This window comes from Callorhinchus milii, unplaced genomic scaffold, assembly GCF_018977255.1.
Source record: "Callorhinchus milii isolate IMCB2004 unplaced genomic scaffold, IMCB_Cmil_1.0 Scaffold4, whole genome shotgun sequence".
Taxonomy (NCBI): Eukaryota; Metazoa; Chordata; class Chondrichthyes; order Chimaeriformes; family Callorhinchidae; genus Callorhinchus; species Callorhinchus milii.
The window spans coordinates 3260994-3288163 of record NW_024704745.1 but is presented as its reverse complement, the minus strand read 5'-3'; the positions used below and the strand labels follow the sequence as shown (position 1 = coordinate 3288163).

General features: G+C 53.7%; 2 protein-coding genes across 2 annotated transcripts in view; one reads left to right on the top strand and one right to left on the bottom strand.

Moving 5' to 3' along the window:
* The first annotated feature begins 1565 nt into the window (after positions 1 to 1565).
* On the top strand, positions 1566 to 6252 carry LOC103187295 (rho-related GTP-binding protein RhoG-like). Its single transcript, XM_007906727.2, has 2 exons — positions 1566 to 1778; positions 5551 to 6252. The coding sequence occupies exon 2, from the start codon at positions 5574 to 5576 to the stop codon at positions 6156 to 6158; it is 585 nt and encodes a 194-aa protein (XP_007904918.1). The 5' UTR covers positions 1566 to 1778; positions 5551 to 5573; the 3' UTR covers positions 6159 to 6252.
* Positions 6253 to 8192: 1940 nt separating this feature from the next.
* nup98 (nucleoporin 98 and 96 precursor) overlaps positions 8193 to 27170 on the bottom strand; it is a 32513-nt gene continuing 13535 nt past the window's right edge. Inside the window, exons 9-34 of the mRNA XM_042334148.1 lie at positions 26573 to 26742; positions 25915 to 26052; positions 25197 to 25335; positions 24639 to 24731; positions 23589 to 23723; positions 22789 to 22922; positions 21868 to 22058; positions 20733 to 20852; positions 19665 to 19945; positions 18909 to 19022; positions 18124 to 18262; positions 17528 to 17705; positions 17222 to 17377; positions 16513 to 16689; positions 16025 to 16172; positions 14183 to 14588; positions 13670 to 13893; positions 13242 to 13511; positions 12372 to 12529; positions 11403 to 11543; positions 11058 to 11197; positions 10578 to 10799; positions 10134 to 10375; positions 9361 to 9518; positions 8971 to 9082; positions 8193 to 8442 (exon numbers count right to left, since the gene is read on the bottom strand). Coding sequence (XP_042190082.1) covers positions 8228 to 8442; positions 8971 to 9082; positions 9361 to 9518; positions 10134 to 10375; positions 10578 to 10799; positions 11058 to 11197; positions 11403 to 11543; positions 12372 to 12529; positions 13242 to 13511; positions 13670 to 13893; positions 14183 to 14588; positions 16025 to 16172; positions 16513 to 16689; positions 17222 to 17377; positions 17528 to 17705; positions 18124 to 18262; positions 18909 to 19022; positions 19665 to 19945; positions 20733 to 20852; positions 21868 to 22058; positions 22789 to 22922; positions 23589 to 23723; positions 24639 to 24731; positions 25197 to 25335; positions 25915 to 26052; positions 26573 to 26742 — 4601 coding nt within the window. The 3' untranslated portion in view covers positions 8193 to 8227. The remainder of the gene's footprint in view (positions 8443 to 8970; positions 9083 to 9360; positions 9519 to 10133; positions 10376 to 10577; positions 10800 to 11057; positions 11198 to 11402; positions 11544 to 12371; positions 12530 to 13241; positions 13512 to 13669; positions 13894 to 14182; positions 14589 to 16024; positions 16173 to 16512; positions 16690 to 17221; positions 17378 to 17527; positions 17706 to 18123; positions 18263 to 18908; positions 19023 to 19664; positions 19946 to 20732; positions 20853 to 21867; positions 22059 to 22788; positions 22923 to 23588; positions 23724 to 24638; positions 24732 to 25196; positions 25336 to 25914; positions 26053 to 26572; positions 26743 to 27170) is intronic.

Below are 27170 nucleotides of genomic sequence, written 5' to 3'. Positions count from 1 at the left end.
CACTCGACAGTGGCGGAGCACGACACCGAGCCGGGGGGGGGGGGGGGGGGAGAGTGGGGGGGGAACGTGACCTTAAGCACGGTCGAATAGGAAGATCTTCAGGTGCGACCTGAAGATGGGGAAGGAGAAGGTAAGGCGGAGGGATAGAGAAAGAGTATTCCAAAGTTTCACGTCAGGATGACATTTGAAAAGGCTTCACGGGATTCACTGTAACGTGTAGTGACTGCGTGTTTCGTAGGTGAACGCAGCAGCCAATTTATGACCAGCAACGCCACCACAAACAGCCTTGAGTGACTTGAGTGATTTTAGCCGGGGAATTGTGGACCAAGTCACCAAGAGAGAGAAAGACAGAGAGAGAAAGAAACTCCCTTCTCGTTCTTACCCTCACAGATTTCACTTGACGTGTCAGCTTGAGGAAAGAGCACAGTCGAAAACTGGGTTTAATGTCTCAGCCGAAGGACGACATCTCTGACAAATGCATCGCTCCTACCAGCATTGCACTGGCTGCGCTGTCATCAGCATCAGCAGGTCCCCAGGACCGCAGTATTCCAGGGCACTGCTGGTGACTGCATAGCCCGGCCTGGCTCATCGGCAGGACCGGGAAGGGCAGACCAGTCACTAGGGACAGGGAATCATCTCATTCAGCTCCTGTTGACCCTGCAAACCAAAGCGCTAACGGGTAGCGTGGTCCTCGCTGGACAAGCAGCGGGAAAGCCTTGCCACACAGCGCTCACAATGGCAAGCTACGCGGTTTTAGTTGGTTGGACTCCCAGCAGTCTCCCAACGCACACTCTGGAGCCCCCAAGCCTTGGCTCTTGCCAACCTGTAGCTCAGTGGTTAGAGCACTCGCTTTGCAAGCGAGAGACCTGAGTTCAATTCCAGGCAGAGGGCGAAACCTCGGGCAAGTTTCCTTACTCCACACAGAGCCTAATAATAATCCCTCCCAAACCAAAAACAATAATAAATTGGTCACTTTCAATCTACAACTGTTTGTGGGACATTGCTGTGCGCAATTGGCTGCCGCGTTCGCCCACAAATATACAGTCAATTCACTTTACAGCGTGTTCTGTGAAGCGCTTTGGGACGTCCTCCCGACGTGAAAAGCGCTATATCAAATGCAAGGATTATTATTATTATTATTAATACTTTCTGGAATTAATAATAGGGAGAGAGAGAGTGCGCATTCCATTCCAACAATCTATCTCTGGGATTTCCATGTGTAGGTGGGATTATCACTTTGGTTTGGATACTCTTAAGCACGGTGATGGATTTCTGCAAATATCCCGGCGGACCAAAAAAAAGTCTGTCTGCCTGGTTTCTGTGATACAACTAACCAACCAAATATAATCCGCCTACACAACACACAGTCATTTTACTGTAAAGTATAGTGACTGTGTGTTGTGTAAAATCCTGGAGCCACTTTGAGATGACAAGAAAGGTGTGTATCAATAAGGGTGTATTGTGTTAGCAAAGAAACCACCTGAAACTGAGATGTCACTGTCAAAGAATTCAACTCGCCCCTCCCTCCCTCTCTCTGTCTCGCTCCCTCCCTCTCTCTGTCTCAGTCTCTCTCTCTCTCTTGTTCCCTCACACTGTCACACTATCTTGTCTCCACACACAAGTCAAGGACAGATATTTCGTGATTCCCAGGCAGTTGTTGGGTTAGTGTCTGTTCCGCCTTTGATCACTTCACATCTTCAGTGACTTCTGGCCAGCACCAGCTCTGACTCAGCCACCACAGACAGGGAATCTCAACACAAGGACATCCCGTCACTGAGGTACAGCGCTCTCTGTCACTAAAAATAACAATAATACTTGCATTTGATATAGCGCCTTATCATGTCTTCTAGACGTCTCAAACCGCTTCACAGACTATACTGTAAAGTGTCGTGACTGTATATTTTGTGGGCGAAACACGGCTGCCAATTGTGCACCCCAATGTCCCACAAACAGTCAACAGTGACCAAATTATTAGTATTATCATTTTTGAAGGGATTATTAACCCTGGAAAGTGATCCTCTAATCAACTTGGTTCCTACTGCTATGTAAACAGAGGTGTGTGGAGTAAGGAAACTTGTCGTTGGTTTCGCCCCAATCCTCTCACACGTGAGGCAAGTGCTCTAACCACTTTACATTTTACATTTACAACAACATTACATTTATAGAGCGCCGTTCACGTCAGGAGGACGTCCCAAGGTGCTGGACAGTCAGGGGTGGTCAGGACCCACCCTAGCATTTGGGAGGGGTGGGGTAGGGGTGAGGGAACGCAGAGAGGTGGGAGGGCGTCTGAAGGCACGATCTAAGAGGAGGGTCTTGAGACTGATCTTGAAGGAGGCAAGGGAGGAAGCGAGGCGAAGGGACTGTGGGATGGAGTTCCAGAGTGTGGGGGCAGAGAAGCTGAGAGATGGGAAGCCAGTGGAGTCGGGCGAGGATGGGAGTGATGGGGTCACGGAGCCTGGTGCGTGAGAGTACACGAGCTGCAGAGTTTTGGATGATCTGCAGCTTGTGAAGGGAAGCGTTGGGAAGGCCGATTGGGAAGGAGTTCTCGTAATTGATCCTTGAGGTGACGAATGTGTGGGTGAGGGTTTCGGCAGCAGCGGAGTCTGGCATTGTTGCGGAGTGGTGGTAGGCAGTGTCGGTCATGGTGCGGATGTGGGGAAGAAGGACAGTTCAGGGTCAAACAAGATACCCAGGTTCCTGACTGGCTTAGTGAGGTTGAGTGTGCAGCCGTGGAGGCTGATGCTGCCAACGCTCAAGGTGCGGAGGCGCAGGCGCGAGCCAATCAGGAGGGCCTCGGGCGTGCTGACGTTCACTTGGAGAAAGTTATCCCTCGTCCACGACTTGATGTCGGACAGGCAGTCAATCAGGACCCCAGTAGTCCTGGAGTTGAGGGTGGAGGCAGAGAGATAGAGTTGGGTGTCATCCCCATACATGTGGAAATTTACCCCATGTCTGCGGATGATGTTACCAAGGGGGAGCATGTAGAGGGTGAAGAGGAGAGGACCGAGGACAGAGCCCTGAGGAACACCGCACGAGACTGTGCGGGGGCTGGTGCAGAAGCCGTTTACTAAGCTGTAGGGCTCCACTACACTGTTCCCCTCTCTCTCTCTGTCACTCCCTCTCACTGTCCCTCTCTCTCTCTCTCTCTCTCTGTCACTCTCTCTCACTGCACACTCTCCATTTCACCCTCTCTCTCTGTCACAATCTCCTTCACTGTCTCTCCCTCTGTTTTACTGTCACTCTCTCCGTCTCACTGTCACTCTTTGGGATGGTGATTTTATTGGGGCGGTGAGGGAGAGAACAAGGCTTGTCACCAGCTACTCGTCCCCCCACCCCTCATCTGTTTGGGTTTCTTGTGCAAAAGAGTTTCCTGTGTTCTCCCGGTCGATGCCCAGTCTCCGAGCAGAGTCAGGGGCATGTAACTGGCTCTGCCATCTCCTGGGCAGGCAGGAATCAGAGAGACAGAGACAGAGAGAGAGAGCGATAAAGAGAGAGAGAGGAAGACAGAGAGAGATGCAGAAAAAAAGAAAGCGAGAGACAGAGAATGAGAGTCAGAGAGAGAGAGAGAGACGGAGCAGAGAGAAAGAGATAGAAATGTCAGATGTAGCCAGGAATGCCAATGAAATCTGACATTTTGAAAACTCTATTTTACCTCAAAGCTGTTCTGCAAGAATGGCTGTGACGTCTAGTGACTATGTATTTTGGCAAACCCTAAATTCCAGGGCACTGGGAGAGAGAAACTCCCTTCCCCAGGATCTTTAACGTACACCCTGAACAGGGCACAGACGGGGAGTGAGGTTTAACATCTCATGCGAAGGACGGCATCTCCGTCTCCAACAATGCGGTGCTCTCTTCCTTTCCCCATCACTGCACTTGAACGTCAGCCTGGGGGGTGGTGTGGTGTGGGGGGGGGGGGTGGTTGGCGGGCAACGGGAGCTGAAACTGCTGGCTTCTTCCTGAAGGCTCGGCTGAAACAAGCTGAACAGGTTAGCGGTCTGTTAGACAGTGGTGCACAGACACACACAGGTGGATTAACACGAGGGTGAGTGACATAAGGGAGCCATTGTGCACATTCACTCCACATGACCTGATCCCCTGCCCACGGGACCTGAAATGTCAGGTTTAACCACTCTCACTCTTGTATCCTCACCTTCCCTGCCCTCCTCCCTCCTGATCCCAACCCCCAGTTCGGGTCCAAATCCCCAACGATTCAGCGCCTTGGGATGTTCTCCAGACGTGAAAGTTGCTGCATAAATGTAATTTGTTGTTGTTGTTGTCTCAATGACGTGATAAGGATATATTCGCGTGCAAGGATTATTGTTATTATTGTTGTTATTATTCACCAAGATAAAATCGCTCATTCACCTCATGGGTATTTGTGGTACCTCGTTGGGTCAAATTTTGTGGGTGCTGCATTGGCCCATAAAACACATAGTCACTACACGTCACAGAGATTCTGTGAGAAGCTTGGAGGTGCCATGTGTGTTGTATTTTTGATCTCGTCGATAATACATCAATAATAATATTTGCATTTGATATCGTGCTTCATATGATATATTGCAATATATTGGATGTGTATTTTGTGGGAGAAACTTGGCAGCCAATTGCGCACAGCAGTGTCCCACAAACAGTTGTGCAATGAGCGAGCAAATGTTTTTGTATTTGAGACATCTCAACGACTCCAGGGCACTACCTTCATGACAGCACAGTCCAGCCTGGCTCCTCGGCAGGTCCTGGAAAGGCAGACCAGTCACTAGGGATAAGGAGTCATCTCACTGGGAGCAGGGTCAAAGCCCTAATGGATAGGGTAGTCCTAGTGGGACAAGCAGCAGGAAAGCTTGCCAGAGGGTGACAACAACAACACATTACACTTACCCAGCACCTTTCATGTCGGGAAGGCGTCCCAAGGCGCTGGACAGTCAGGGATTTGGACCCGAGCTCGGTGTTGGGATGAGGCGGGGTGGAGGCCAGGGAGGTTAGGAGTAGGAGGGTGACCGAAGGTGTGGTCAAAGAGGAGGATCTTGAGATGTGCCTTGAAAGAGGCAAGAGAGGGAACGAGGCAAAGGGAGTGTGGGATGGAGTTCCAAAAAGTGGAGGCAGAGAGCCTGAAGGCTTGATCGGCGAAGGTGTGCTGGTCCGGGCGGGGATATGGAGCAGTTACCCCCAATGCACACTCTGGGGTCCCCAAGCCTTGGCTTTTGCCAACCTAATACTTTCCAGAATTAGGTAAACAGGACATGTCTCTCTGGGGAGAGAGGGCGCATTCCATTCCAACAATCTACCTCTGGGATTTCCACATGTAGGTGGGATGCCTGGAAGTCTCAGTTGGGTTGAAGACTCTTAAGCATTTTGATAGGTTACACATGTCAGACACCCGCCCCACAAAACAACAACTTGCATTTATATACACGCAGGAAAGCGTCCCGGAGCGCTTGAAACTACACTACAGACACTGCACTTCACAGTATACTCTGCAAAGCGCTTTGAGACGTCTGGAAGACGTGATAAGGCGCTGTATCAGGATTATTCTTATGATCTATTTGGTTGCAGGCTGCGAGGACGGAGGTGTTGCCATGGTGACCATCAGAGGGCTGTTGCTCGGAGACGCGTTGGTGGGGAAGACGTCTCTGATCGTGTGTTTCACCACGGGTTCGTTCCCCCAGGAGAGCATGCCCACGGTGTGGGACACATACCGGGCGCGGTTGTGTGTGGGGGGCCGGACGGTCAGCCTGAGCGTGAGGGACACGGCCGCCCAGGAAGAGCACCTGCTCGCAGCCCGTCAGTTCTACTACCCGCAAGTCGACATTCTCATCCTCTGCTTCTCCGTGTGCGATCCAGTCTCCTTCCGCGGCGTGTGGCAGAACTGGTACCCAGAGATGTTACGGCATTGCCCACACCTGCCCGTGCTGCTGGTTGGCACCCAGATTGACCTGCGGCAGGACAGCGCCACGCTGCTCCAGCTCCTCCGCCAGGAAACCATGCCCATCACCACCGAGCAGGGCATCGCTCTCGCACGCTCCATCCACGCCGACACCTACCTGGAGTGCTCGGCACGGCACAGGCTTGGCGTGGAGATGGTATTCGAAGAGGCAGCACGTATCGTCCTGCGACGCTGGGCGGGGCATGACCGGGGCAGGGGCAGCTGTGTCCTCACGTGAGGGGACTCCAGGTCCCTGTGAATGTTGGTGTGAAATATTACCTCTCTTTTGTGTGACGTTATAGAATCTTACAGCACAGGAGGACGTTTGATTCCCAGGCGGATCAGGGTGAAACTTTGGGAAGTTTCCTTGCTCCACACGCCCGTTTACCCAGCAGTAAGTAGGAACCTGGTTGTTAGTCGATTGGCGGATCGCTTTCCAGGAGTAATTATTCCTTCAAATAAATAAATAAATAAATAAATAAATAAATAGGTCACTCAATCCACAACTGTTTGTGGGACTGCTGGGAGCAATCGACTGCTGCGTTTCACCCACAAATATAGTCAATTCACTTTACAGCATATCCTGTGAAGCGCTTTGAGACGTCTCAAAGCAGTGATAAGGCGCTACATCAAATGCAAGGATTACTATTATTATTCAGTCCATCGTGCCGGAAATGGGTTCTTTGAAAGAGCTATCCAACTAGTCCCACCTCCCGTTCTTACTCCACAACCCTGTACATTTTTTCCTTTCAAGTAAATATCTAATTCCCTTTTGAAAGCTATTATCGAATCTGCTTCCACCACACTTTTAGGCAGTGCATTCCGACTGCAACAACTCTCTGGGTAAAAAAATATTCTTGTCTCCACTCTAGTTCTTTAGCCAATTATCTTAAATTTGTGTCCTCTGGTTACCGACCTACTCACCAGAGGAAGCGGTTTCTCCTTGTCCACTCTATCAAAACCCCTCTACACTGTCTGTCCACACTCCCAGGTCAGGATTAGAGACAGGACGAGCAGAAAACAAGACAAACTCTTGAGATTATTTTATTAATTTTAATAAAAACTTTGAATACACAATCTGCGATTCAGCCTTTGTACAGAACTCACACACCGCGGCCTCGCTATTATTCTGTGCCCCCTGCCAACACCAGACCCCGGAGCGGGGGGCAGAGGAGGCCACGTTTACAAAACCCAGAACCTTTATCAGACAGAGCAAGCCCCCAGGGAGCTGGGCAGCTCAGTGACCAGACACTGACTCCACTGTAGAATAGAGACGTTTTGCGTCGTGAACAAGAGCAAGAGAGTCAAGCCCCTCCTTCCCACTCGTGTGTGAAAATGTTGCGTCTTGTGTATGTGTGTGTGTGTGTGTGGGTGGGAATGGAGGGGTGTAAAACAACAGGTTCAGTGGTAGAGCAGCTCTCAGTAGTTGAGTCACTGCAGACAGTGGCCGGGCTGGTGCCTATTTGTGATGGTCACAGGCTGGTGACCCACAACACTCAACCACCCCCCATATGCCTCGGAGCCGGAAACAGACAGATAGACGCACAAACACACACCACACACACACACAGAGGTTGGGAAACACACACACACACACTCGGTGGGGTGGTGGGGGCGGAGAAGTGGGTTGGGGTGACCGGTGCTAACGTTACGAGAGACGCTACGCGCAAGGAGCTCACTTAAAACTTTTTATTTGGAGATTTGACTTTAATGTTACTCGAGTTGGGCTTCCAATAGTACTTTCTGATCAGCCACATTTTCAGAAGCAGCTCTTTATTTGAACCCAGGACTGAACACTACCGGCCACCACCATCAGGTGGCAGTGTGCACACTGAGCACAAGGCGCCTCTGTGCAGCACATCTCTCTAACACACACACTCACACGCACTCATACTCAGACGCACACGTGTATGGTCCATGTGTGTACACGTGAAACATGTTTATATTTGCATGTTGATACTAACATCCCCGCTTAACCCCAATACACACAGATCCCACATGGTCACACGGGCAGGGCGGGGTGGCAAGGGCAGAGCAGGGGTGGGCAGGGCGGGGCTGGGTGGGGGCAGCAGGGCAGGTGGAAGTAGGCAGGGCAGGCCATGGCGGGGGCGGGCACGGCAGGGGTGGGCAGGGCGGGGACGGCAGGGGTGAGCAGGGCGGGGGTGGGCGGAAGTAGGCAGGGCAGGGGCGGGCAGGGGCTGGTGGGGGCAGCAGGGCATGGAGGGGGTGGGCAGGGAACAGTGGGGGCGGGCAGGGCACGGCGGGTTGGTGGGGGCAGGGCAGGGTGGGATGGGCGGGGCTGGGCTCTCACTGGGCGACGATCAGCTCCTGCAGGTAGACCTGTGTCAGGCTTCGAAGCTCCTCCAGCGCGTAGTCCTCGGGCATGGGGAGCTGTCGCAGGTGTGGGGCGAGCAGGCAGACTGGCACTCGCTGCAGGTCAGGGACCATCTCCCCTCCCACCTCCTCACTGTGCTGCATACTCAGCACCACCCGCATCATGTTAGACATCTTCTTCGCCATGTCTGCAGAGGAAGAGAGAGCGCACGTGTCAGAGAGTGTGGGTCAGAGAGTGTGTGAGTGTGCGTGAGCGTCAGAGAGTATGTGAGAGCGCGTGTGTGTTTGCGTGTCAGAGAATATGTCATAGAGAGTGTGTGTGAATGTCAGTGAGAAGAGTCAGAGAGAGGGGATGATTGAGTGAGAGTGCAAAAGAAAGTGAGAATGAGTGTGTGTGTGTGTGTGTGTCACAGAGGGAGTGAGACAGAGAGTGAGTGATTGATTGAGGCGGGAGGGGAATGTAGAGTGAAGACGGTTGGATGGGGGGTAGTGGCGACGGGGAAGGACAACAACAGCAGCTTGCATTTACACAGCTTCCCTCATACACGATAACGTCCTAGAGCGCTCGACAGAGGCGGAGCACGACGGTGAGCTGGTGAGGTGATGGTCAAAGAGAAAGGTCCTCAGACGTGACCTGAAGACGGGGAAGGAGGGGGCAAGCCGCGGAGAGCATGAGACATGCCAGAGGCTGGAGCCAGCCGTTGATGGAGACGTACCGGATTGTGCGAGCTGATCCCTGGCCGTGTGACACTGGATCAGCTGGATCCGACCACACAGCGACATAACATCCGTGTGCAGCCTCTCTAGCTCGTAGCTCTGGCCCCCGATCTACACGGGAAAACACGCCAAGTCAGCCTCCCCCACACAGGAAAACACGCCAATTAAGGCCCCCACACGGAAAAACACGACATGTCAGCACCCCACACAGGAAAACATACCAAGTCAATCCCCCTACACGGGAAAACACACCAGGTCAGTGGCCCCCCACACGGGAAAACACATTTGTGATATTTTCTCCCAAATATATCCCACCCCGGGCCCCTCACCTCGGCCCCACTGCCCCACCCCTGGCCCCTCACCTCGGCCCCACTGCCCCACCCCCTCACCTCGGTCTGCACACGCTGCAGGTTCTGGGTAATGCGAATGTACTGGAGGAAGATGGAGCCAGCGTTGTCCCAATCCTGGATGTGAGCCCTGCTCTCAGGCTGAGCCAGTCTCTCCAGGAACTGTTGCAGGTAACTGTGCTTCTCATTGATGATGGCGTCTGGGGGGGGGGGGGTAGGGAGAAGAGAGATACTGAATCACCATCACTCACCAACCCATCCTCCGTCTCCGATAAACGCTGATAATACTCACACTTGTCTACATAGCCCTTCGCGCCCTGGCACCTCCCTACCTCTCCGACCTGTTTACTCCCCAACCCACCACCCGCCTCCTCCGCTCAGCTGGCTCCGGCCTCCTTCTTGTCCCTTGTCCCCTCCGTTCCTCCATCGGTGGCCGCGCTTTCAGCAACTATGCCCCGAAACTCTGAAATACTCTCCCTCAATTCCTCCCCCTTTCCCATCTTTAGGCCGTACCTGAAGACCTTCCTCTTTGACCGTGCCTATGGTCACCCCCACCCGGCTCGGCATCAGGCTCTGCTACTGTCAAGGGCTCTGGGACGCTACCCTGCGTGAAGGGCGCTGTGAAATGCAAGCTGTTGTGTTGTGTAAACTATACAAGATATTTTCCTATGGCCTCTCACCGTTTGCCTGTGGACGTTTCCTATCGTCCCTTCGCCTTGCTCCCTCCCTTGCCTCCTTCAAGGCCCATAACAAGACCCTTGTGATGTCCTCCCGACGTGAGGGACCCGTGTAAACGTAATGTGTTGCTGTTGTACCTGAGGCCAGCTGGCTGACCACCAGCTGGTGACAGGCGTTCCAGTGCCCGGCTTCCAGCAGGTGCAGGGCCTCCCTGTGGGCGTCGCCGTCGCGGTGAGCTCTCAGCGCTTTGGCCTCGTGGATCCACCGGGCCGGCACTGCCAGGCTGTGCCGCAAGAACTCCTCCCTCCGCTGCCACTCCTCCGTCTCCACCAGAGGGCAGTGCCGTGCCAACAGCTCCCGCACCGCACGCTCCCGTCGCCTGTAACACACACACACACACACACAAACACACACAGAGCGTCAGCCCTGTCTGTCAATACACAGTCAATTCGCTTTACAGTATATTCCGTGAAGGCTTTGTGACGTCTCGATGACATGATTAGGCGCGATATTAAATGCAAGAATTATTATTATCATCATCACATGTAGCAGCCGAGCGAGGCTGGGCTGGAGCCACTCACTGGGAGCTGGGGATGTGCAGGAGGATGAAGATGGCCCAGTGCCAGAGGCCGGCGCTCTCAAGCTGAGCGGCGTAGCTGCTGTGGACCAGGCCCTGTTGTTTCTCCGACACGTGGCTGTAGTTGAGGGCCTGCAGCACCGCCCACACGTGCCAGCTTAGCCGGTAATCCAGCCGCTCCTCCGTCACAGTGCCCGGGCTCAGCAACTGCGGCAACTCGTGGTACCTGTGTGTTTAACACAGAGAGAGATGTGAGGGGAGAGAAAGAGATTGGAGGAGAGAGGTAGAGACGTGAGAGGACAGAGGTGTGAGGGAGAGAGAGAGAGACCTGAGGGGGGTGGGGGGAGAGAGATACGCAAGGGGGGGGGGGGGAAGAGAGAGTGTGGTAGTTAAGCCCAGAGTATCCCCGCCTCCAGGAGGTCGGTCTTTATCACTGTGTCCATGGCACGTGCTCGCGTCCGTGTCTCACACTCAGGGCTGGTACCTGTCACTGTGGAGCTTGAGCAGATGATAGCAAATGTCCTGGGGTGGGGTCTGGTCCTCCTCGCTCCTCGCAGCTATCTCACAATCCTCCAGATATCCCGGCAACGGGAATCGTGCGTAGCTCTGTACTGTCTCTGTGCCCTGAGTACAACAACAATGCACTACATTTACACAATGCCTTTCATGTCGGGAGGACGTCCCAAGTACTGGGCACTCAGACTTCCGCTACTCAAAACCCACCACATGGGCACTCAGACCCCCTCCCCGCATGTGGGCACTCAGGCCCTCCCACTATACATGGGCACTCAGACACCCACCCCCAGCACATGTAACCCAGGTTGCTGACCTTGAAGGCATCATCGTAGACTCTCAGGGCATCAGCCACGGAGGCAGTGGGCGGCAGCACGTACCAGAGGTGAATAGCTAGACATCGCTTCCAGTCGAGCTGTGAGCACGCGTTCACCACACCCTCAGACGTCTCCCACACCTGGGAACACAGCAACAGCAGTGAGAGACAAACAGCAGCTCACATTTCCTCTGCTGTCCTAGAGACAACACTCTTTCCCGCTTGTTAATTCCCCTCATTAAGTTGCTGGTATCTAACATCCAACTCGTGAGGCTCAAACCCACGCTTGTTGGATAATAATAATAATCCTTGCATTTGATATAGCACCTTATCACGTCGTTCAGGCGTCTCAAAACACTTCACTCGAAGGGTGGTGGGGTGTGAGGAATTTTTACCCACGGAAAGCAATCCGCCAATCGGCTAACAAACAGGTTCCTACTTACTGCTAGGTAAGTGAAGTAAAGTAAAGTGGAGTCCTGTAGCTCAGTGGTTAGAGCACTCGCTTTGCAAGCGAGAGACCTGAGTTCAATTCCAGGCAGAGGGCCAAACCTTGGGCAAGTTTCCTTACTCCACACAGAGCCTAATAATAATCCCTCCAAAACCAAAAACAATAATAAATTGGTCATTTTCAATCTACGACTGTTTGTGGGACATCGCTGTGCACAATTGGCTGCCGCGTTCGCCCACAAATATACAGTCAATTCACTTTACAGTGTGTTCTGTGAAGCGCTTTGGGACGTCCTCCCGACGTGAAAAGCGCTATATCAAATGCAAGGATTATTTAAACAGATGGGTGTGGACAAAGGAAAGTTGCCCAAAGTTTCGCCCTGCCCAGGAAATGAACTCATGTCTTGCCCAATATTGAGAACAGATAAACATGGAGAGAAAGGTGACCACTGGCTGGCGTGGTGCTTTCTTTCTCTCTCTCGGCGGTCGCCACGTTCTCGGCGCTCCCTCCGTCTCACTCACAGGCTTGCCAGCTAGCAGGGCCACGATACGCAGCCTGTCCTCCTGCATGAACTGATCGGCCGTCAGTTGGTGCCAATCCAACAACTGCATCGCCAACAGCTCCCGCACTTGCTCACTGCCCACAGCCTGTGCCAGCAGCAGTGCCAGCCGGTGATCTCCTGTAACACACACACACAGACCACATCAGCCCAGCGCTCTCCCCATCCGATCTGTGATGGTGCTCACTCCCCCACTGGAGGTCTCTATTCTAACCCCATTCCTTGCTTTCTCCCTATCGTGTTTGTGCTGGTACTCACTCTCCCACTGGAGCTCTTTACTCTAACCGAATTCCCCGTCTGTGGTGTTCTGTACCCTCTTCAGGGCTATGAGTGAACCGGGAGTAGAGAGCTCTCTGGGGAACAACAACGAGGAACCGAGCTGGGGGTTTGGATCAGGGGGATGGAGGGTAGTTAGGGTGACTGAAGGTACAATTGAAGAGGAGGATCTTGGACGGGCCTTGAAGGAGGCAGGGGAGGGAGCGAGGCGGAGGGATTGGGGGATGGAGTTCCAATGGGTGGGGGCAGAGAGGCTGAAGGCCCGACCGCCGTTGGTGGGGCGGGCGGCCGGGGGGGAATGTGCAGCAGGTCACAGAGGTAGAAGGAGCAAGCCCGTGGAGGGCTTTCAAGGTGAGGAGTTTGAACTCTATTCTTAGGGGATGGAGAGCCAGTACAGCTGGGTGAAGTGGGTGATTACAAATTAGTTCGGTTATTTTGCTGTGGGAGGTGCGAAGGATGTGAAAAGAGACTTGTATCACACTATTGCTTCACAGAGGGAGCAGACAGCTGGATATGGAGTTAGCAGATGATGGAAGTAGGGAGGAATAAGGCTGACCGGAGCGCTGGGCCAGTCTGCAGGCCTCGCTGATCCGCTTGCCGGTCAGGTAACTGAACACCGCGTCCACGTGGCCTGTCTCTTGAGCCACCGCCACCTCCTGCTCGATTCTGTGATGTGCGGTGAGCGAGAGCCAGTGGGAGAACGCTCGCCTGCGCTCCAGCTGCTGGACGTACGGGCTGTGCTGGGAGGCTCTGGGTTCCAGGGCCTTCAGCCGACCCCACAGAGCCTCACACAGCGTCCACACCAGTCCCCAGCGCCTCAGCACAGCTAGAGAGAGAGAGAGAGAGAGAGAGAGAGTCAGCCCCCACAGTGTGCTCAAACCCCCTGCTCAGGTGAGTCAATATAAACAGACAACAGACAACTTTAAACATCATTAATCATTGTATTGTTATGTATTATATCACATTATATTTGCCGTGACTTACCTTCCTTCTCCTCTGAGCCGGTGAGCGCCGTTTGCACCCAGTCCACATACTGGTGTAGTGCCTCCACGCCTGGCTGCGGGGTGATGAGGGGACAGCCGTCTTGTGTCTGCACACTGCTGTGTCTCAGTGCGATCTCCAACGGCTCCTGATACAGGTCCCCGTCTCCTCGCTCTCCCCGTAGCATCACCCTCTCCACGTGGACCTTAAACGGCAGCTCTGAAAGCCTGGTAATAGCAAACACCATCACTGCAGCCTCATGTGCACATATCGTCACTCGCGCACACCGCCACTCGCACACACAGAGTAACATACAGCTATATACATACACAGCAACACACACAGTCAAACACACACACACAGACACGCGCATACACAAACCCACACAGCCATACATACGCAGCCATACGCACACACTTACAGACAGCCACAAACACAGACAGCACACCCCCCACACACAGTAACACACATACACCACAGCCCAGTGCTGGGCTCGGGAACGCGGGCTGTACTCACTGTTTGACTTTGACAGGTTTGGGGAAGAAGCCGTATTCTAGACCGTCCTGCTCTGGGGTCTCTGTATCGGTGGTGGGCACGCTAAGCCGGTCCCCAGCGTGGCACAGGGTGGAGCCAGGACCCCAGCCCACCCTGAATGAGCGGCCGATGAACAGGCCCATGTCCATGAGGAGCCGGCCTTTGCCCCGGGTGACAGAGCGCTCCAGCTGCACCAATCTCTGCTGTCGTCTCACACCCACCGTCCTGAGAGGCACATCAGGCAGTGGGCTGGGCATGGCGAAGGCTGAGGGCAGCGGCGTGGGTACCAACCAGGCCCGAGGAGAGGGGGCCTCAGGGGAATCCTGGAGCCGGGCCCCCGACAGCAGCAGGGAGGAGCTGGTGAATTTAGATTGCAACAAACCGCCCACTGTAACCAGAGTCGAGAGTACGTGGTGAGCGAGGTCATTCCCTCCAGAGTGATAACAATAAGATTAATAATAATAATAAATCTTGCATTTGACATAGAATTTAATTTTGAGACGTCTCAACAGGATATTCTGTAAAGTGTAGTGACTGTGTATGTTGTGGCCAAAACGTGGCAGCCAATTGCGCACAGGTGTGTCCCACAAACAGTCATGGATTGAGTATTTTTAGAAGGATTATTACCCCGGAAAGTGATCCGCCGATCCTACTTACTGCTACGCAAACAGAGTAGTGTGCGTGTGTAAGGGAAACTTGTCTAAGGTTTTGCTCTGCCTGGGAATCGAACCCGGGTCCTCTCGCTTGCGAAGCGAGTGTTCTAATCACTACGACTCAAACCCACAAGCTCTGGCTACTGCAGGGCTTAGTGAGTGGAGCTGACCAGGTTATCAATTTCACATTTGACACCTGTACCACTGTTTTTGCGGCCACAGCAAGGTGCCACACCACAGCCATGAGATAGGTCAATTTAATCCTAGGCTTGTTTACCAGGAGAATCTCACTGGATCCTTCAACATCCACCTGAACAAGCAGAAAAGGAACTGCGATTCATAGAAGCGTAGGACCAGGAGTGGACCATTCAGCCCCTCGAGCCTGTTCTGCCATTCTATTAGATCACGGCTGATCTGTACCGCAACTCCAATATCCCGCCTTTGTCCATATCCCTTGATAAGCTGATCTAACAAACGTCTATCCACCTCAGTCTTGAAAATTTGAATGGATCCAGCATCCAGCCACAGCCTTTTGAGGGAGAGAGTTCCAGATTTCCACTAACCTTTGTATGAGAAAGTGCCTCCTGATTTCACTCCTAAATGGCCTGGCTCTAACTTTAAGATGATGCCCTCCCGTTCTGGATTCCCCCCACCAGAGGAAGTAGTTTCTCTGTAGCCGCCCTATTCTTTTAAACACCCCAATTATCACCAATTATCATCCAAAGGACGATTACCTCCAGCAAGACAGTGCTCCTCCCCCGGCATTGTACTGGAGGGTCAGCCTGCACTGCAGCCCAACCCCAATAGGAGGAGCTCGACAGACAGCGGGATGAACAGATGGAAAGAAAGCCTCCGACAAGGTGCAGAAGCAGAGGTGTGCATAAAGGTACTGTTATATATAAATATATATACGTCCCCTCTGTTCCACCATTGTACCTTCAGCCAACTATGTACCGAAACTCTGGAAATCACTCCCTCAATCCCTCCACCTCACCCGCTCCCTCCCTCCTTACCTTCAAATCCCACCTGAAGACCCTCCTTTTTGATCGTGCTTACAGTCACCTTCCCCACTCCCTCTCCCCCTGGCTCGTTGTCAGACTTTGTCACAGTCAAGCGCTCCGGGATGCTACCCCGCCTGAAGGACAATATATAAATGCAGGTTTGTTGTTACCTGAGGTCCTGCCGCGAGGACCCGGGCACAGCCGGTGTGGTGATCCCAGCTCCAAGCTTGTGTCGGGGACGGGAGGAAACCTCGTGAAGCGCCGCTCCACGATGCCGTCCATATCCTCGTCCTCAGCAAACAGGGAGGCCTTCATTATCTGGAGAGAAACACAGGGACCGCTTGGTAACCAGAGGCCAGGGTCACTCACTGGCTTACTCCAACTCCATGGGGTAAGGTAGGCCGGGGGGGGGGTCCAACACAAGCGGGAACCCATCACAGTCTCCAATAACTGAGTTTCACAGTGGCAGGTTTCAAAGGAGGCAACTAGCGTGCAGTGGGGGTGGGGTGTGTGAGTGTGTATGAGGGTGGGGGACTGATCTGCAGCTGAAGGTATGTGCGTGTGTGTGTGAGGGGTGGGGTGGCACTGACTGCAGAGGGGGGTTGATGCCCAGGGTGTGTGTGCATGTGTGGTGTGTATGTGTGGGGGGCGCACTGACCTGCAGTGTGTGGGGGTTGATGCCCAGGGTAGAAGCGATGTTGCTGGAGGCCGACACTGGCTCCTGCTCCTCTGTTATGTCCTCCTCCAGGTAGCAGTCAGGGAGGGGCTCCTGTGTGATGTCTGTCATATCGCTGTCCAGCTCTGCCACACGAGCCACACGCTCCAGCGAGGGACTCTGGGGTGGGGGGAGGGGGTGGAGAGAGACAGCCTTCAGCAGAGACCCTCCATGTCATGCTCCATCATGATCAAGCGCTCTCGGATGATGATGCTCTCTGCATGAGGGGCGCTACATAAAAGTTGTTGCCTGTGCCGCCGATCCTGTTATAATCCTCTCTCTATTAAATCTACCTCACAGCTATGTACAGGGTGTCCACAAAGTCCTGTTACCCCCTCCCTTGTTACGGAAGATGTCACACCGCACATGGTGACGACACACACTCACTCACATACACACATACTCCAGACGTCTAAATACAGTTAAACTCTTGTACTGAATACAATGAAGTACTTCTAAAAACAATGATCATTCTTCCCCACGGTTCAGTTGTTGGTCAGTGCGCTGGGGGTAACAGCACTTTGTGAACACCCCGTATCTCCCCTCCTGTTTGGCTGTGTATCCAGTTCCTTTTGAATAATCCTACTGCTCCAGCCTCAGTCACCAGTGGTGGGAATTGATCCGCCAGTGGTGGGGGGGAAGCGGGGGATACCTGTGAGGTGGGGGCAGGCTTGGGGCTCGGGGCCGCTTGCTGGGCCTGTTGGCTGGGAAGAGACGCTGTTTTCAGCTTCTTGGTCTCAGCTTTGGACGGCAGCTCCTCGTCCTCCTCGTCAGATTCCTTCAGTCCGTACTTACTGAAGTGGGCAACCTGTAACAGGGGCAGCGTCAGTGCACAAACACAGTTGTGTGCGTGTGTGAGAGTGTACGTGTGTATGAGAGAATGAGTGTGAGACAGAATGAGTATGTGTGAGGGAGACAGAGAGAGAGAGCAAGGGGGGGGGGGGGGGGATTTGCTGACCTCAAAGACCCAGGAGCCAGTCTCAGAGCGATATTCCAGGAAGCGAGCTCCCTGCTTGCGGGAGGCGTTCTCCAGCCGCTCCTCGTACCCCATTTCCAGCAGCCGTTCAGGGGATTTAATGGGACTGCGCGTGGTTTTATCTGTCGGCCACACTCCATCCAGGGTCACCTCAGCTCGCCTTGCCATAGGAGGACAACACACGTTTACTACACTATCCACCCCCCCGCATGCCCGCGGCGCCCCACCCCCCGCGGCGCCCGTCGCCCCCCACACTGCCCCCCCACACGCCCGCTGCGCCCCCCCCCCCCCCACACCCACTGCGCCCCCCACCCACCCACTGCGCCCCCCACCCACCCACTGCGCCCCCCCACCCACCCACTGCGCCCCCCCACCCACCCACTGCGCCCCCCACCCACCCACTGCCCCCCCACCCACCCACACTGCCCATGGCTGGGGTAGCAGAGGGGAAAGAGAGGGGAGAGGGAGGGGAGAGGGGGAGCGCGAGAGGGGGGGGGGGGAACGGGATAGGAAATGCGAGGGGGCAGAGGTAAAGGGGGACAGTGAGTGTCCACAGCCTCTCACAGTGCTGCTGTTACCTGTTCAGACCCTCACTGGCTGGCGGTTTCCTCTCATCGTCCAGGTACACGATGACCTCCTTCCTGCGGATGTGTACAATCTCGTCCAGGTTCATGTTGCTCAGGTTCACCACGCCCGGGAAGTAGATAGAGCCGTAGCCTGCAGCGAATTTTTTAAAGAATTATTCTGGATTCCCTTACCAGAGGAAATAGAACGTACAGCGCCTTGGCATGGCTCACAGGCTAAAAACTTCACAGGTAAAAACCATCAAGTGGGCAAAGGTGCCAGCCACAACACAGTCACTACACTTCAAAGTGAATCTTTGAGTCATTCCGAACCATCCCCCTGATGTGTCAAATGATTGTTTTGCACACAATGTAAATAATAAACAGATTAATCGAACAATAATCCTTGCATTTGATATATCGAGACATATCAACGTGCTTCACAGAAAATACTGTAAAGTGAATTGACTATTTTGTGGATGAAACCAGCAGCCAATTACGCACAGCAGTGTCCAACAAAACAAGTCATGGATTGAGTGACCAAATTATTATTATTTTTAAAACAAAATATTTCTTTGAAGGGATTATTATCCCCGGAAAAGTGATCCGCCAATCGCCTAACAACCAGGTTCCTACTTACTACTAGGTAAACAGAGAAACGTGTGGAGTAAGGAAACTTGCCCAACGTTTCGCCCTGTCCACGAATCGAACCCAGGTCCTCTCGCTTACGAGGTGAGTGCTCTAACTAGTAGGGTGTGGGACTCAACTGTCTGCAGCCCCTTCTCCTCTCCCTCACTGACCTTTGCGTCCGATGGTGAAGTTCTCCACGATACATTCCCCGCTTTCGGTGGTGGTACGGGCCAACTCCTCCATTGAGGGGAGGGTGTAGTAGCCAACTCTGGTCAGCACAATGCCTGGGAAGCGAACAACAGGCTACAGGTTATGGTTCCACCTCACACTGACTATAACAACAACAATCCTTGCATTTGATATCAAGACATCAAGACGTCTCAAAGTACTTCACAGAATATACTGCAAAATGAATTGACTATTTTGTGGGCGAAGCGTGGCAGCCAATAGTGCACAGCAATGTCCCACATACAGTTGAGGATTAAGTGACCAAATTATTATTATTTTTGAAGGGATAATTACCCCTGGAAAAGCGATCTGTCAATTGACTTAACAACCTCGGTTCCTACTTACTGCAAGGTAAACAGAGGTGGAGTAAGGAAACTTGCCTCAGGTTTCACCCTGACCTGACCGGGAATTGAACCTGGGTCCTCTCACTTGCGAGGCAAGTGCTCTTAACAACTGAGCTACAGGATTCCACAACATCTTTCCTCCCACCCCAGGTACATTACCCACCCCCACTTCCAGGCACAGTGCTCAGCTCCCCCAAGTGCACTGTTACACTGCTCAGCAACCCTCCACCAGGTACACTGCTCACCCCACTGCCCGGTCCCCCCTGGCTAGGTACACTGCCCGTCTCCACCTCACCCCCGGCCAGGTATACTGCCCACCCCCCCTCGCCTTGGGTACACTGCCCCCCCCCTCACCGGCGGGATGTGGGGGTGCTCTCTCCTCCTCCTCCTCGGGGTCCTCGTGCAAGGAGCCCTCAATGAAGGAGGCGTCCTCACTGCTGCCCTCCAGGTTTCCGTTCCTCAGGTTGCGCAGGTTCATGGCGGAGATGGTGTCCTCCATGGTGCTGCCCAGGGTCTTGTGGCCGATCAACCCCTCGGGGGTCTGCGGGATGGGCTTTACGATACAGTTAGTGTAGAACTTGGTCACCTCGGGATTCTCCTCCTCCCGTTCCAGCTCACTCCTGCCCTCGTGCTCCCTGGGAGGGAGAGAAACACAGGCATCACTATAGTGAGAATAATAATATAGGAACAGGAGGAGGCCATTCAGCACCTCGAGCTTGTTCCCCCATTCTATTAGATCTCGGCTGATCTGTACCTCAACTACAATTACCCGGTTTTCCCCCATCCCTTGATACCCTGACCTAACAAAAATAATATAATAATCCTTGCAGTTGATATAGCGCCTTATCACGTCTTTGAGACGCCTCAAATCACTTCACACAATATACGGTGGAATGACTGTATTTTATGGTCAAAACGTGGCAACCAATTGGGCAAAGCAGCGTCCCACAAACAGTCGCGGAGTGAGTGACCAAATTATTACTATTTTGGAGGATTACCCCCACTATGAAAAGCCATCTGCCAATCAACTAACAACGGGGTTCCTGCATACTGCTCGGTAAACAGAGATATGTTGAGTAAAGATACTTGCCTAAGGTTTTGCCCTGCCCGGGAATGGAACCCAGAGTCCTCTCGCTTGCAAGGCGAGCGCTCTTACCACTGAGCTACAGGACTCCACAAACTTGGAAAATGCCCCAATGAAGCCCGGCAACACCTGGTGTCTGACAACCAGAACCATCAAAGTCTACAAGTCACATCACTGAGAGTCTCCACATAAGCATGGCTTCCGTTTGTCTGGAAGATTATTATCATCAATCTGGAGCATCAGAGAGGTGCAAGCCCACCCCACCCCCTCCCATCCAAGTTGGCTGCAAGCGCAAGCGGTTCAGAGCCACTAACACCACACCGAGGAACATTACTCACAGCTCCCCATTCTCTGGGTACTCAGAGGCAGAAGGCAGCTCCTCAGTCTCTTTGAGGACGGTAGGGGAGAAGGTCAGAGAGCTGGAGGGCGTTTTCAGCATCAGCTTTTTGATGCTCTTCCTGTAGCAGAGAAACACGTTAGCCTGAGCCACTCTCCCGCACCAATACACCAGACAGCTCTACCCTGCTATCAGGCACAGCATCGTTTCCGAGGACTTAGATCTGTGCCATGACACGCTCTGCCTTCTCTCATATCCGCAACATCGCTCCGCCACTGCCTCTTCCCTCAGGCCACTGAGACCCTCATTGATGCATTCATCACATCCAGGCTTGACTACGCCAACTCTCTGCTTGTCGGCCTTCCCAACTGTTCCCTCCACAAGCTGCAGATCATCCAGAACTCTGCAGCTCATGTCCTCTGTGAGCTTATCATCCCCACCCTCGCTCGGCTCCACTGGCTCCCCATCCTCCACAGGATTGATCTTAAATCCTCGTCCTCACCTTCAAAGCCCTCCCCAGCCTTGCTCCTTCCTACCTATGTGACCTGCATCACCATACTGACCTGTCCGTTCCCTCAGCTCGGCAGGCTCCGGCCTGTTCAACGTCCCCAGCCCACCATCAGCAGTCGGGTCTTCAACCACTCTGCCCCCTCTCTTTGGAACTCCATCCCAGTCCCTTCGCCTTGCTCCCTGGCTTGCGTCCTTCAGAGCACGTCTCGAGACCTTATTATTTGACTGGACCTTTGGCCACCCTCCTAGCCCCACCCTTCACCCCTCTTGTTCCTAACCTCAAGCTCAGTTCCAAATCCCTGACTGTCCAGCGACTTGGGACATCCTCTCGATGTGAAAGGCGCTATGTAAATGTAATGTGTTGGTGTATTTCAGTCATGCTGTATCGAAACAGGAGTTGGCTGCCTATCACAGATACAATGGGGAGAGTAGGGAATGGTATTAGAGTAGGGTTAGGGAACTCCAGTGGGGTAGGGAACTCCAGTGGGGAGTGAGCACCAGCACAGACTTAATGGGAAGAGCAAGGAATGGGATTAGCAGAAAGAGCTCCAGTGGAAGGAGGGGGGGGGGGGGGGGGTGGTCAGCACCAGCACAGACACGATGGGGAGCAAGCAGGGAGCTGTTACCTGGGTAAGAAGGTACCGTTTGCGAGGGCCGCTGGCTCATCATCATCCAGTCCATCGAAGAGATGAGCCTTGACGGAGCCGCTGGCCTGCAGGGCTTTCAGCCGTACCCTGGTGGCTGGCCTTGGCGTCAACTTGTAATGTGTGGGCGTCGTCAAGGCTTTCTGTGCTGCGGGGTTCGTGGGCTTCAGTCGCTGGTGTGGGAGGGGGGTGGTAGAGAGAGCGTTTGACATTAGTCACACATTCTGAGCACTCGTTTCAGTCCCCAATAAGCAGGTTTCAGGGTACAATATGCAAGGTCCTCCACGGCCTTGCTCCTCCCTACCTCTGTGGCCTGCTAACTCCACATCAACCTATCCGTGCCCTCCGTTCAGCAGGCTCCGGTCTTCTCCATGTCCCTCGCCAGGCCCGTCCCACCATCAGCGGTCAGGCCTTCAGCCTCTCTGCCCCACTCTTTGGAACTCCGTCCCACATTCCCTTCGGCTCGCTTTCTCCCTCCTCCAAACCCAGTCTGAAGTCCCTACTCTTCGACCGTGCCTCTGGCAGACCCTCCCTGATCCCAATCCCCAGCTCGGGTCCAAATACCTGACTGTCCAGCGCCTTGGGACGTCCTCCCAACGTGAAAAGCGCAGTGTAAATGTAATTTTGTATTATTCAATCCACCACCATTTACAATCCTCACCACCCCCACACCACCCGCCCACCACACAAAATCCTACCCCACCCACACGCAATTCTCCCCCCACCCCCCACACACATACACAATCCTCATCCCCCCCCACACACATACATTCCTCACCCCATCACACACAACCCTCACTACCCCCCACACACACTCACACACACACACTCACAATCCTCACCACACACACACATATACACACACACACAGTGCCCTGGGCCCAGACCCTCCTGAGTCGTTACCTCCTCCTTCTTCTTGGGATCAACCATGGGATTCCTGAAGAGTGGGGAGTCCCCGAACGGTGTGTAGGCCAAAGCGCTAAGCTGCTGCTGGAGCACAGCCTGCTGTGTGGCCGAGGCTGCAGGGTCCGTCAGGCCTGCCCGAGGTGGTGTGGGGGGGGCAGGGGGGAAGAGAGAAGGGGGAGGGGGGGAAGAGAGAAGGGGGAGGGGGGGAGAGCGAAGGTGGGGGCGGGGAGAGAAGGTGGGGGGGGGAGAGAAGGTGGGGGGGGGGGGGGGGGAGAGAGAGAAGCTCAAATTACTGTGGCAGAACAGTCCCAACCCCCCACAAACATTATACAACTGACTGAGATGGATATCGTATTGCAAAAGGGATTAAGAGATATGGGGATAAGGCAGGGTCAGGTTATTAGCTGGAGTTAGATAGAAGATCAGCCATGATTGAATGGCGGGGCAGGCTCGAAGGGCCGAATGGCCTAGTCCTACTCCTACATGTTATGTTACAACCACCCTCACACCACATACAACAACAACTTGCATTTATTGCACCCTTCAGCGTCCCAGAGCACTTGATATAGCACCAAAATATCAGAGAGAGAAAGCAAAGTCCCACACACATCCCTGGGGGGTGGGGGGGGGGAGAGAGAGAGAGAGAGAGAGAGACCCACACACAGCCCTGGAGAGTGAGCGAATGAGTAAGTGAGCCAGTAACAGACCCACATTTCTAAACTCAAGACAAGTTGCACACGTGTGCTCAGTCTGACCCTCCTCTCTCTAGACTGGCGTGTGATATACAGGTGACTTACAGATAGCGGCCTGGGGAGCCCCAAAGCCCACCGCGGTACCCGCTGTGTTGAATGGGGTTGTTCCAAACGCCCCCGCTCCCAGGCCTGCGCCCAACTTAGGCTGAGTGTTGCCAAACAGGGACGTCTGCCCAGCACCTGGGGAGAGAGCAGAGAAAACACTGTTAACAAAGGAAAACCAATGGGAGATTTGACAAAAAAAAATTAAAAAATCCTTGCTTTTGATGTAGCGCCTTATCATGTCTTTGAGACGTCTCAAAGCGCTTCACAGGATAATAATAATAATAATCCTTGCATTTGATATAGCGCTTTTCACGTCGGGAGGACGTCCCAAAGCGCTTCACAGAACACACTGTAAAGTGAATTAACTATATTTTATGGGCGAAACGTGGCAGCCAATTCTGCACAACAGTGTCCCACAAAGAATCATGGATTGAGTGACCATATTATTACCGTAAAAAAAAATTTGGAGGGATTACTAACCCCAGAAAGGCAATTCACCAATTACTAACAACTGGGTTCCTACTTACTGCTAGGTAAACCAATGTTTCGCCCTGCCCGGGAATTGAACCCAGGTCCTCTTGCTTGTGAGGCGAGTGCTCTAACCACAAAGCTACAGGACTCCACGTGGCTGGATCGTGGCCTGGGCTCACAGATTGACAAACATCTTGCAGTTACCTCAAATCCATCTCGACCTTCCTGATCATTCACTTCACATAATCACAAACGTACAGCCTAGCCACCCTCCACCACCCCACTTCCCTCCCTCCACCACGCCCCCTCCCTCCACCACGCCCCCCACTCCCTCGCTCTAGCCCCCCACCCTCCCTCGCTCTAGCCCCCCCTCCATCGCTCTAGCCCCCCCCCCTTGTTCTAGCCCCCCCCGCTCTAGCCCCCTCTCCCTCGCTCTAGCCCGCACCCCTCGCTCTAACCCCCCACCCTCCCTCGCTCTAGCCCCCACCCTCCCTCGCTCTAGCTCCACCCTCCCTCGCTCTAGCGCCCCCCCCTCCCTCGCTCTAGCCACACCCCCCTCCCTCTTCTGAATGAACCCACCTGCTCCGAATCCTGCTCCCAGACCAGCTCCCAGCACGCCGGTGGTGGGCTTGTTCCCAAATAGGCCCCCGGTTCCCGCGGCTGTTCCAAACCCTGGGAAAACCACAGGAGACAGACAGTCAATCAAGCCTCTTTCCCAGTCACACGCTATCCTCCAATCACATCAGAGTGGCGAGCGAAACAGAATCCTAGAGTTTCTAACCTCACAAAGCGCTTCTCGGAGTTGCCATCAGGTGCAGTGACTGCGCACACGTAGCAGCCAATTTGCACAAGGCAGGAACTTACACACACAACGTGAAGTGAGTGGACGATTACTCCGCCAGATTGCTGCCCCAGGACACCAGGGGAGAAAGAGAAATTCCCTTCTCTAATAGCACCACATTAACAGGACCTCGGTTCAATGTCTTAGCTGAAGGACAGCGTCTCTGACAATGCAGCGCTCTCTCTCCGCACTGCGCTGAAGCGTTTGCCTGGCCTGTGAGCTCAGACTCCCAGTGGGTGGGGGGCTGCATGAGGGCGGGGGAAACGCAGCTTTGAATGCCTGACTGTTATATGTACCAAAGGTTGACGGATTGGTATTGGCTCCTATAGTCAGGTTTGGTTTGTTACCGAACAGCCCGGCACCGGCCGTGCCAAAGGTAGAAGCGCTGGTCGTGGTCGTCCCAAACCCAGCGGGTTTGTTAGCAAACAGCCCGCCCTGTGGAGAGAGAGGGAGAGAGAGACAGAGAAACTCAGACAGACACACCAAACAGGGCCGCACGCTTCACACACACTGCCCACTCGGCTAACTCCATTCACATTGTCCGTCCACACTTCCATGTCAGGATTAGAGATACAGTAAAGCTCCCTCTACACTGTCCGTCCACACTTCCAGATCAAGGCTAGAGGCAGAGTGACATCCCAGTGACCGCACAAACAGGAGGCCATTCAGTCACTTGAGCCTGTTCACTAGTTCATTGTATCAGGGCAGATCATATAGTCTCAATTCTCTGGACCACAAACCTTTCCTTGCACTGCCAATAAGGCCATAGGGGAGAATTGCTGAGTGATTAAGGGAGATGGAGAGTCCTTTAAAGGACTGGTTTAAACTCCGCTCCTTCAAAGTAAGGAAACTTGTTTAAGGTTTCACCCTGCCTGGGAATCGAACCCAGTTCCTCTCGCTTGCGAGACGAGTGCTCTAATCACTACGCTGCAGGACTCCACAATGTTAACATACTGGACCTGTCACACACTGAACCCTGTAAAGCTAAACTGCATACCGAGCTCCCAGACTTACAGTGCCGACATTGCCAAACCCAGCGGCGGTGTTGCCGAACAGCCCCGCGCCGGTTCCGAACCCCGTTCCCGTGCTAGTGTTGGTGTTTGTGCCGAAGATCCCACCGGACTGTGTGGCTGGGGCACTGCCGAACAAACTCTGTGACAGAACAGCGGGCTGGGTTATAGCTTACAACACATCCCCCACACACACTGTTTAGTGCCTTCAGCCATTATACCCCCAAACACTGGAATGCTCTCCCCAATCCCACCACCCTGCCCCCTCCCTCCCCATCTTCAAACCCCTTCCTTTTTGATCATGCTTCCCCTCCCTCTCCCCTTGTCTTGGTTGTCCAGGCTCCGCCATTGTCAAAAGCTCCAAGACTCTACCCCACGTTAAGGGCGCTATATAAATGCAAGTTGTTGTTAGAGCTGTGAGCAGCCTGGTCAGAACAAGCTAACACCAGTCCTTAGAGCGCAGCAGGAGGTCATTTGTGCCATGTTTCTGTGCTTGTGCTAGTTACAGTGAATATAGAGCTTCAGTGGGGGAAGTGAGCACCAGCACAGACATGATGGGGAGATAGCAGAGAATGGGGTTAGACCTGTGGTGTGCTTGGAGTTGTCTGAGGGAGCAGTGGGTGTTGGCTTGTCCTGCAGTGTCTGGTTAGTGAGTGGCTTACCATGCTACTGGTGTTGGGTTGTCCCAAAGGGTTGGCATTGCCGAAGCTGAAGCCGGTGCTCTGGGTGGTTGTTGCCAGGCCAAACGGTTTGTTGCCAAAGAGTCCGGTGGCCGCCTGGGGCTGAGCCGGGCCGAAGAGCCCTCCCGCAGGAGTGCCGAATGCACCAGTACCTGCAACACAGACCGACCATCAGTACAGAGCCAACAGCATCTCAACAAACCACATCTTGGTCTTGAACCACAGCCAGTAATAGCCCCATCCTCATTTCCTCCTCCCCTCCTTGGTCCACGACACAGGAACAGTCCTCCACCTCCACACACCACCCAGGATCTACACTCACTCTGAACTCTCTCAGACACCCACCTTGGTTAGTCAGGGACACACACATTACAGCTTGTGTAAAAGATAATGGCACACAGAAACCTGTCCAAAGAAATGGCAGTTTTACTCAACCTCTGCCACCTTCCTGTGCTGTTCATGCAAGAGTGGGTAAACTTTAACCCGTTCCACACTGTGTCGGGCTCATGAAACGTAGCCATTGTGAAACGTGGAATCCTGTAGCTCAGTGGTTAGAACACTCGCATCGCAAGCTCGAGGA

What these genes read in the sequence shown, in the direction of transcription:
- LOC103187295 (XM_007906727.2), top strand. Translation starts at nt 5,574, where the DNA reads ATGGTGACCATCAGAGGGCTGTTGCTCGGAGACGCGTTGGTGGGGAAG.